The sequence below is a fragment of the Myxocyprinus asiaticus genome, chromosome 31 (assembly GCF_019703515.2).
Source record: "Myxocyprinus asiaticus isolate MX2 ecotype Aquarium Trade chromosome 31, UBuf_Myxa_2, whole genome shotgun sequence".
Taxonomy (NCBI): Eukaryota; Metazoa; Chordata; class Actinopteri; order Cypriniformes; family Catostomidae; genus Myxocyprinus; species Myxocyprinus asiaticus.
Window position 1 is genome coordinate 35,017,646 of NC_059374.1, and position 10,655 is coordinate 35,028,300.

Genomic DNA, 10,655 nt, shown 5'->3' on the forward strand with positions numbered 1-10,655 from the left:
ACTTAACACTCACCTTTAAACACAGAGGGGCAGAATCACAGCAAGCCTTATGAATAATTATGGTGCAGTCTGGACAGGAAATTACATCAAGTCAATCAAATCTTGATAAATTAAATATGCTTGTGTGTGTGTGTGTGTGTGTGTGTGTGTGTGTGTGTGTGTGTGTGTGTGTGTGTGAATATATACACTGATCAGACATAACATTAAAATCACTGACAGGTGAAGTGAATAACATTTATTATCTTGTTACAATGGCACCTGTCAAGGGGTGGGATATATTAGGCAGCAAGTAAACAGTCAGTTCTTGAATTTCATGTGTTGGAAGCAGGAAAAAAAATTGGCAAGCGTAAGGATCTAAGTGACTTTGACAAGGGCCAAATTGTGATGGCTAGTCGACTGGGTCAGAGCATCTCCAAAACGGCAGGTCTTGTGGGGTGTTCCCGGTATGCAGTCATTAGTACCTACCAAAAGTGGTCCAAGCAAGGACAACCGGTGAACCGGCGACAGGGTCATGGGTGCCCAAGGCTCACTGATGCACGTGGGGAGCGAAGGCTAGCCCTTCTGGTCCGATCTCACAGAAGAGCTACTGTAGCACAAATTGCTGAAAAACTTAATGCTGGCCATAATAGACATGTGCCAGTACACACAGTGCATCGTAGCTTGCTGCGAATGGTGACACGTAGCTGCAGACCGGTCAGAGTGCCCTTGCTGACCCCTTTCCACCGCCGAAAGTGCCTACAATGTGCACGTGAGCATCAGAACTGGACCATGGAGCAATGGAAGAAGGTGGCCTGGTCTGATGAATTATGTGTGCCATCTCTGGGGAAGAGATGGCAGCAGGATGGGAAGAGTGGGAAGAAGGCAGGCCAGCGGAGACAGTGTGATGCTATGGGCAATGTTCTGCTGGGAAACCTTGGGTCCTGGCATTCATGTGGATGTTACTTTCACACGTACCTCCTACCTAAAGATTGTTACAGACCATGTAAACCCTTTCATGGCAACGGTATTCCCTGATGGCAGTGGCCTCTTTCAGCAGGATAATGCACCCTGCCACACTGCAAAAATTGCTCAAGAATGGTTTGAGGAACATGACAAAGAGTTCAAGGTGTTGACTTGCCCTCCAAATTCCCCAGATCTCAATCTGATTGAGCATCTATGGGATGTGCTGGACCAACAAGTCCAATTCATGGAGGCCCCACCTCGCAACTTACAGGACTTGGATCTGCTGCTAACGTCTTGGTGCCAGATACCACAGGACACCTTCAGAGGTCTTGTGGAGTCCATGCCTTGACAGGTCAGAGCTGTTCTGGCAGCACGAGGGGGACCTACACGATATTAGGCAGGTGTATTTTCATTTATTTATTTATTTTTATCCCCTTTTCTCCCCAATCTGGAATGCCCAATTCCCACTACTTAGTAGGTCTTCGTGGTTGCGCGGTTACTCACAATCCGGGTGGCGGAGGACAAGTCTCAGTTGCCTCCGCTTCTGAGACAGTCAATCCGCGCATCTTATCATGTGGCTCATTGTGCATGACACCGCAGAGACTCCCAGCATGTGGAGGCTCATGCTACTCTCCGCGATCCACGCACAACTTACCATGTGCCCCACTGAGAGTGAGAACCACTAATCGTGACCACGAGGAGGTTACCCCATGTGACTCTACCCTCCCTAGCAACCGGGCCAATTTGGTTGCTTAGGAGACCTGGCTGGAGTCACTCAGCACACCCTAGATTTGAACTCACGACTCCAGGGATGGAAGTCAGCAACAATACTTGCTGAGCTACCCAGGCCAGGCAGGTGGTTTTAATGTTTTGGCTGATCGGTGTATATATACTGTAAATATACAGTATATACTGTACATATATATAAAAAAATCAGCCATAACAGATGTTCTCTAGACTAGTTACATATATACCACTGACTTACCCTACCCCTAAAATAAAAAATAATAATAATTTTTTGATTAAAAAATAAAAACATATTTGCTTAATTTATTAATTGATTTTCCAATTGATGATGTCCCAGAATATCACCAAAGTGAGGTTGTCAGATTTAGCTCACTTTAGAGCAGGTAATTTTTACAGATTTTTGTCACAGTTTTAGTCTTTTGACGAATATTAGTAAATATTTTGTCATGTGATATTCATTCATTTTAGTCAGTTTTACTCTGACTAAAATTACATAATTGTAGTCAACAAAAATAAAAACTTTTAGTTGATGATAATGAGCAAAAAGACAAAAAGAAAAAAGTGTCATACTGTGAAAGACCAAATTTTAATTAAATATTCAAACATTTAGAAAATGTAATATCAAACATATAACAGGCTACATACAAAATACTGCACAATTGTCCTTGTTGTGAAACTCTAAGCTCCTGAAATAATAATGAATATACTGTAGTATTAGATCTTTAGAAGTTAGCCTACTGTATTCTGAATTCTTCATGCTTTAGAGACTTATTAATTTTCCGTGTTTAGTCAATTTAAGATATTGCAATGTGTATAGCATGTTTTTTACAGAAACAGCGTGTTAACTTTGCAAGTTACGCATTATGACTTGCATGTAACTTAGTTCAAGTTCACTTTTTTACTCGCTACATAAGATAAATCTTATGTATATATAGTATGTGTTTGAGTGAGGTAATTAACCAGTTTTAAAGCGATTTATTTAGCCGGTGTTTAGCGTTCAACTCATGCAGCTCAAGCGGGGAAATCCCCAACATACTGGATTATTGAATTAGAATCTATATCTAATATCTTCTTCTATAAATAGATGTTTCTCTAAATGTTATTCTTCTGTTATTCTTCTGCATAATTAATTACAAAAAAAAAGGTAAATATTTTACTTACTATACCAAAAATGACTGAAATATGCACTAAGAAATTAGTAATAAGTAGGTTAATGATTTAGGACCAATTTTCCCCCAAACAATTGATCCTAAATCATTAACCTACTTATTACTAATTTCTTAGTGCATATTTCAGTCATTTTTGGTATAGTAAGTAAAATATTTACTTTTTTATAACTAAAAAAAACAAAAAAAAAAACATAAAATTAATACTTTTTACATCATCAGGTTCAAATCACCTTCACTGAGGATGTCATGAAGTTTCAGCCCGAAAGGTTGAAGTTCAGTTGATGTAAACAGTGTTTATAACTAAACCGGCTCAAATTGACTTGGGAGGTCCTTCAAGGGTTAATTATCGCCACGATGCGTCTTTTTCGTCCAGTATTCGATATCGTTGACAAAATCAAAAAGCTCTTCTTCAACAAACGTTTTCGTAAGTGATTTCATTGCTGAAATTAACCCTGCTTTGGAGGACAATTTTGTCCCTAAACTATAGCAGACACAAACACACACACACAAACACACACACACACACACACACTTACATGTGCACTGCAGGAGTTCGTCACTGTTATTTTGCTCACACAGTTCACAAGCTGCATTAAGAGGCTGCTGTGGTGAGCAGAGCTGGTGCAGGGCTGAACCAACCTTTGCATTTACCTGTGCACAGGTTAATATTAGAGCATGTTTCCTGAGAAAAGAAATCCTATCAATCAATCTTCAGGCTGTCAACACTTGGTCAGAGAGACAAAAAACAAAAAAGCTGAATGTCTGAATAATTTATACCACTGAGATTTGCATTGGTGGACAGTTTAGGAAGTCTCTTTTCCTCTCTGTTTTTCGCTCTCTTTCCCTTTTTCTTACCTTGTTTTTTATTTTGGTGTTGACCATGCGGCTCCTCAGGAAGCTAAGTGTTCGACTCACTTTATATTTCTCTGTCTCGTTCCTGGATGAAGGGATGAATTTATCTCTTTCTTCTTCATCTTTCTTACTGCACAATGTACTAGAAATATGGGAACAAATATTGATTTTCTAATCACAGCTAACATGTTTTTAAGACACTTCATGTACTTGTGCATACTTAGGCTTGAGGTTGAAGTTTGATCAAATACCTTCCCATCTCTCCCAGCTCTGTGATTTCCTCATCATTTGATGGGTACAGAACTAAAAACATGAAAAACCATGCATCTTATTTTACACAGAGCTCAATTTATACTAAACACACACAAAAAATAGATACACATATGAATAAAAACACCCAAACACACCATGTTTTGGACTGCAGACTGGTGATCTGTCTGGGATTGGTGAGTCTTGTTCAGACGCCGAGGACTCTGATTCTGACTCGGAGTCAAAAGAGTCTTGAGGATAAACCTTAAAAAAATACTTTATAGTTATTCCAGTGCAGAATAATTCTAGATGAAACATCTCCACAACAAATCCTTTACCTGATTATCATCTTCAGTGTGCAGGGTGTTGATGCTGGTTGTTATTGTTACAGTGGAGCCAGTGAGGGAAGTGCTTGTTGAGTCAGTACGAGTTGTGGGTCCATCTACAAAAACGCAACAATGGATTTTGAAACCAAGATAGAAGAAAATAAAGTTCAGCCAGGCTCAGCTCATCTATAAGGGCAGAGCCCCACATAATTACTCATCTACTTGAAAACATATCCATACTATAAACTGCTGATCATGTAATTTGTTTACCCGTAAATGTGCTTAAAATGCTGACGTGTTTAAAAGCAGGCATGGTATATGTTTTTATTATATTTTAAGTCATAATGTAGCTGAAACCAGTGGCCAAGGATGGGCTGGGGTGGGTCTGGCTACGCCCTTGGCCGAAACACTGTGTTTGTTATAGATTTACAAGCATGTGAGGCAGAGAATCTTCTGCGCTCCCGAACTCCACAGCATCCCTCAAGTTTTCCAATGGAAATCTGTGGTCAAATGTGATACTGCAATGAGCCCTCATTGAGATGCATTTGGGCAGAAATTAATCTGCCCATAATAAACGTAGAGCCAAAGCAAAGGTAACTTTGGTATTAGTGCGCGGCAGCAATGTGACTGACTGCAGATGTGTCTGTAACAGCATGTCGTTTCTATTGCAAATTCAGACAAATTGCCCATCAGACAACTTGGTCCTGACAAGCCAGACATAAATATAGTTTGGAAATCAAAAGACAAGGGTAGGTGATAAGACATTGTATGTATTGTATGACGAAAAATTGTATGTCAAAAAGCCTTGGCTCTGTATTCACTGAATAAAATTTTATGCTTCCCATATTTAGTTTTTCGTTCATATTTTGATAGGGGACAGTAGCGATGTATGTGATTTGAAACATTCTACTGCAAACCTATTTACTAGAAATATACTGTTATTTGAAACTATTATTATAAATAAGCATTTCATTTTTTATTACTGTGGAAATTTGTAAATGGCATGTAGATAGTTATCATATTTAGTATGTTATGAATAATAAGTTGAACAAACATAAATTTATACGTAACCTATAGTACTCATTGCAAGATATGCCACACCAATTTCTGTGGTCACGAGCCGCTACTGCGTTCAACATTAGTCAACCAAAAATTTGCAAAAAATCAGCAGTAGGTCTGGCTGCCACCTTTGTGTACTCATGTGCTTCCTTATCAAATACCTAAAGCCATTTTCAGAAACTTTATTTGAGGAATGTTTGCTTGAGAGTTTATAGTGTGGTTCAAAAGTTTTCAAAAGTGTGCTCATTTTTGACACATTTTGTCAGTAAAAGGGCAAAAAGCATTTTATATTTTTAGAAATATCATTACAGTAGGAAATATTTAGTTACAGTACATACATAAAAAATATTTAAAGATTTACGCATTTCATTTCATAACAAAATTCCATCAAACTGAATTGACAAATTTTTAATAAAATAAAATAAAATAAATATTTTAAGTTTTATTAATTTAAAAGGATAGTTCACCCAAAAATGAAAATTTTCTCATCATTTACTCATTCTCATGCCATCCCAGATGTGTATGACTTTCTTTCGTCTGCAGAACACAAACAAAGATTTTTAGAAGAATATCTCAGCTCTGTAGGTCCATACAATGCAAGTAAATGGCAGCCAGAACTTTGAAGCTCCAAAAGCACATAAAGGCAGCATAAAGGTAATCGATTAGTCTCCAGTGGTTGAGAAACAGATCAATATTTAAGTATTTTTTTTACTATCAATCTCCACTTTCACTTTCGTATTGTACTTCTTTTGTTTTTGGCAATTCACATTCTTCATGCATATCGCCACCTACTGGGCAGGGAGGAGAATGTAAAGTAAAAATGGACTTAAATATTGATCTGTTTTTCACCCACACCTATCATATTGCTTCTGAAGATTTAGATTTTACTACTGGAGCCGTATGGATTACTTTTACGCTGTCTTCATGTGCTTTTTTGAGATTCAGAATTTAAATATCCATTCACTTGCATTGTGAGGACCTACAGAGCTGAGATATTCTTTTAAAAATCTTTGTTTCTGTTCAGCAGAAGAAAGAAAGTCATACACATCTGGGATGGCATGAGGGTGAGTAAATGATGAGAGAATTTTCATTTTTGGGTGAACTATCCCTTTAATTTTGTTAAAGAATACTCAATTAAATTTGAGGGAACTTTGTAATGAATTTGAAATGCAAAAATCTTAAAAATAAGCTAAAATATATTTTTTTATGTATGAAAACTTTTAGTTGTACCTGAACTGGTGGAGAAAATAGATACATTTACCAGAGTCATCAGATAAGAGTTCTTCATCCTCATCCTGAAAGGAGCTGTTAAACAACACCTGTAAAAATAATAATAAAAAAACCTAATTGAAAGAATGAAAAATTCAAACTTTTAAAAAGAAAAGTACAATGAGTAATAACAGGCCACTTACATTGTGAAGCAGAGAGTATGGTGATCCTTTTTAGTTGCATTAAAAAGAGAAAGACAGGGAGAGGGTGAATTTGTACATAGTTGCCATGACTGCTCTACATTTATTTTACAGGTACTTGAATTACAAACATTCAGACAGCTTTGTGAATGTAATTTTTATAATCAAAGTGGCAACACTGACCTGTGTATGAAAACAGAGTGTTCCTTTCAGGCATTCTCTCTGTATACACTCTCAATGCTTTGATCTGATAGTATACAAACACATACACAAACTCCAAAAATTATTCAAACCAAACCAAAGTGCATTAATGATTCTAATTCAAAGCATGTATGTGAGGGGTGGCAGTGAGTAATTTTTTATTTTAATTTGAGTGCTGATGGTTTGATGTTGAGGGCTGAACAGCTCCTGCCCTCTGACCTGTGTGATATCTGACCTTGTTTAGAAGTGCAGAGTCTCGGACACACTCTCGCAGCAGTAATATGGATGACTGTATGGTTTGTTTGGTGGGCGTGTACTTAGACACACACACAGACAGACACAGCATCCCAGAGGAGTGGCTAAACCTGAGGAGGTGGGATCTGCTCACCCACACCTGAGACACACCTGCCAGGGGCGTGGCTAATGGATTGGGAGGGCTGAAAGATAAACATAAAATGAGAATTATCGTAAAATGACCTATATTTAGTGTGCTTGCTAAGACACGCAACACCATTATTTAGCTATAAATTTGTTCTAAACCTCCAACTGTTTAATTTTGGGGCATAACTCATCCCACACTGTTTGTGCTACTGACATTGATGCAACTCAAATCATCTACTCAGAGTTTATTGTGGATAGGTGTGGTATTAATTTTCTAAGCAGGCTGAATTAGCCTACAATTTTTAACTGGTGGATGATAAAATGGGTGAAAAAATCCCAGTTTAGCTTATTTTTCTGCAGAGTAGTTGGTAGTTTAGGTAACAAATTGTTTTTGAGTAGCTTGCCCAACACTGGCTGTAAATTAGACATTAATTAGAGCCATTTAAAGTCCAGTGAAAATAAAATCACATCAAAGAGTACAAAGATGCACAAATTTAATAGAATTAAAATGTAGTTAATGGAAATTAAGATACATTACTGCTGAAGGAGTTTAATCAGAGTGTGCTGATTGGTCTGTTGGGCCAGCTGTAGGGGCGTGTCCCCGTCCTGATTTGGCGAGTTGATAGCCATCAGGGCACCAGGCTGACAGAGAAGAAACTCGGAGACGTTCAAGAAACCCAGCCGCACACACACATGTAGGAGAGACTCTATACACACAAAGACACTCATTTAAAAATATATTTATGCATAAAACCGACATCTTCCTCTGTGTTTCCGTCTGTGAAAATACTTCAATGACAGTATATCACTGTACTTTAGACATCTTTGTTTGTGGTCGTCACTTTGACCTCTAATCCAATTAGTACTCAGCATTTATAATTCCACTGCTCATCTCCGGACATTTGTGTCATTTGGATGTGAAGCAGGAACAACGAAATCAAATTATACACACACACAGATTCATATGACACATACTGTATACAGTAAACAGGTGCAGCACTTGTCTTTACCATCATACACACACAAGAACAGTAGTACATACAACACATACAGTGTGCTCAAACCAAGAAGCACACACATACAGTGGGGTGCAATAGTCCCCTAGTAATTTTTTATTTTATTTTTGCACTGTTTTATAATTTATTATAAATATTTTCATTACAAATAATATGATCAGTCTAACAATTTGTTGTTGAATAGGGATGATTTGAGAATGTTCCATGGAGCATCTTGTGTGCTTCAATTAAAATAAGAGTCTGCACTATTTCCTTTCTCAACCTTTTACTTAAATTGTTATGCTGAAAATAGAATTAGCAATAGTAATAGTAATTTTTACTTAGATTTTTCTACACATAAATACACACAAAGAAAGCGTCAAACACACACCTTGTGCCGATTTGCCGAGCAGGTTGTGAGGGGTGTGCAGGTTGGCTAGGGCGAGCGTGACTCTTTCATCCATCTGTACACGGGCACAGCTATCATTCAAACCATATCGACCAATCAGATCTCTGTGTTCAGTGGCGCTGAGGCAGTCACTATGGGTTACCATGTATTCAGCCAGCTCCTGAGCGTCGTCCTCCACATATGCCAGATAAGACACGCCCACACACATTACCTCATCATTGGTGGATGTATATGCTCGGACACACACTGTCTCTGACTGGTTATGACCTAAACACACCAATGGAAACACATACCAGGTACACAAGTACACAAACCAGGGACTAAAAACAATATGTTTTTCATTTTGTTCCTTCTGAGCAGAAACTGTATTTTTTCGTTCCGGTTCCAGCATTCTGTTGCCTCCTTTCCAATTAGTAACCAGTTAGAAGGAAATTATAGAACGGTAAATAACGTTCTTTATTTTTAAATGACCCACAAACAATAAAAAAGCTTATATTTAACAATATTGAACAGATGTGTGAAATGGGATTTTATTTTGGTACAAATTATCACCTATTCTCCGACATCTATCTGTGTTTGCCAATCACAATTAATCTCTTTTGTCATTGTTGTTGTTATCTAATCACAATCCTGGATCATCTAGAATCTCCACAATTGCTTCGACAGTGAACATAGTAGTAGCCTATAATAACGGATTCTTTACGAAATGAGTAAAAGAAAATATCTCAGTGGGGCCCAAAAATGGATTCATCAACACCGAAAAGAGTAATTCAATGCAAACCGAAAATCTCATCTATATTTCTCCCAAATCAATGGGAGGCAGCTGCGAGCACCAGTACTGGGGAAATTAGCAGAACCAGCATGGACAGTGCTATTGTTGTAACAAATTGTTTTCCCCGTCGGAATCTGTTTCCCCCTAGCCCCGACAGGGTATGGGGTTATGGTTATAGTTATGGTTATGGTTATGGTTATGGTTATGGTTATGGTTATGGTTAGGGTAGGTAGGGTAGTGTAGGTTAGGGTTAGGGTAGGTAGGGTATGGTAGGGTTGGGTAGGCTTAGGTCTGTGCATGGGGGAACGCATTCTGATAGCGGAGAATGTTACTGTCTGATACTGTTCACCCCACGTACAGATCTGCTGGAGGGAAACAGATCTCGACAGGGAAACAGAGTTTGACACAACACATGTTGCCAACTTGGGTACAGATTTGCTAACTAACCCGACGCCAGACAGAGACCCCGAAGCTGAAAGCAGGTCTCACCGTCAGGCAGATGACATCAGCACTGAAAATATTACAGAGGAGGTAACAGATACACGTTATCCAACAGACAGAGCGAACTTCCCAGTTGATTTAACTGATCCCAATGTGAAGAGGACCATACTTAACGTGGGACCATGTAAACCAGAGGGACCATATCCCAGAGACAAAAATGGCAGATTTTTATTTCAATACGTTCTAAGATGGGTAAGGTTCCTCGGAAATGGCTGTGTTATTCACCAAATATGGACCGTGCCTATAGTGAGCCGTGTTGGCTTTTTGCAGACAGGAGGTCTGTCCCACCATCAGTCCTGGACTGTAGGAATTAATGATTGGCAGGGCCTTTTGGGCAAAATAAAGAAACACGAATCTTCATGTGCTCATCTAGCAGCTTGCGTAATGTATGATACATGGAAAAACGACCTAACAATTTATGATCTACTTGACAGCGAATACAAGAGTCACAAGAATCACTCAAATCACTCTGACATTAGCCTCATGTAATCTAGCATTCAGAGGACATAATGAAAAACTGGGTGACCCAAACAACGGGAACTTTTAGTCAGTAATTGAGCTGTTAGCCCGGTATGATCCGGTGTTTTGCGAGAGTTACTGGATAAAAAAGTCATGTCAGTTGTTTAAGTCCAGCAATTCAGAA

General features: G+C 38.5%; 1 protein-coding gene across 1 annotated transcript; it reads right to left on the minus strand.

Moving 5' to 3' along the window:
• Window positions 1–2: 2 nt before the first annotated feature.
• Window positions 3–6,994, minus strand: LOC127422170 (uncharacterized). The gene is made up of 9 exons (XM_051665507.1): window positions 6,937–6,994; window positions 6,757–6,782; window positions 6,606–6,663; window positions 4,298–4,401; window positions 4,118–4,223; window positions 3,962–4,013; window positions 3,714–3,852; window positions 3,395–3,509; window positions 3–13 (listed from the first exon to the last, which is right to left on the minus strand). Exons 1-9 carry the CDS (start codon window positions 6,968–6,970, stop codon window positions 3–5), a joined length of 645 nt encoding a protein of 214 aa, XP_051521467.1. The 5' UTR covers window positions 6,971–6,994.
• Window positions 6,995–10,655: the final 3,661 nt, after the last annotated feature.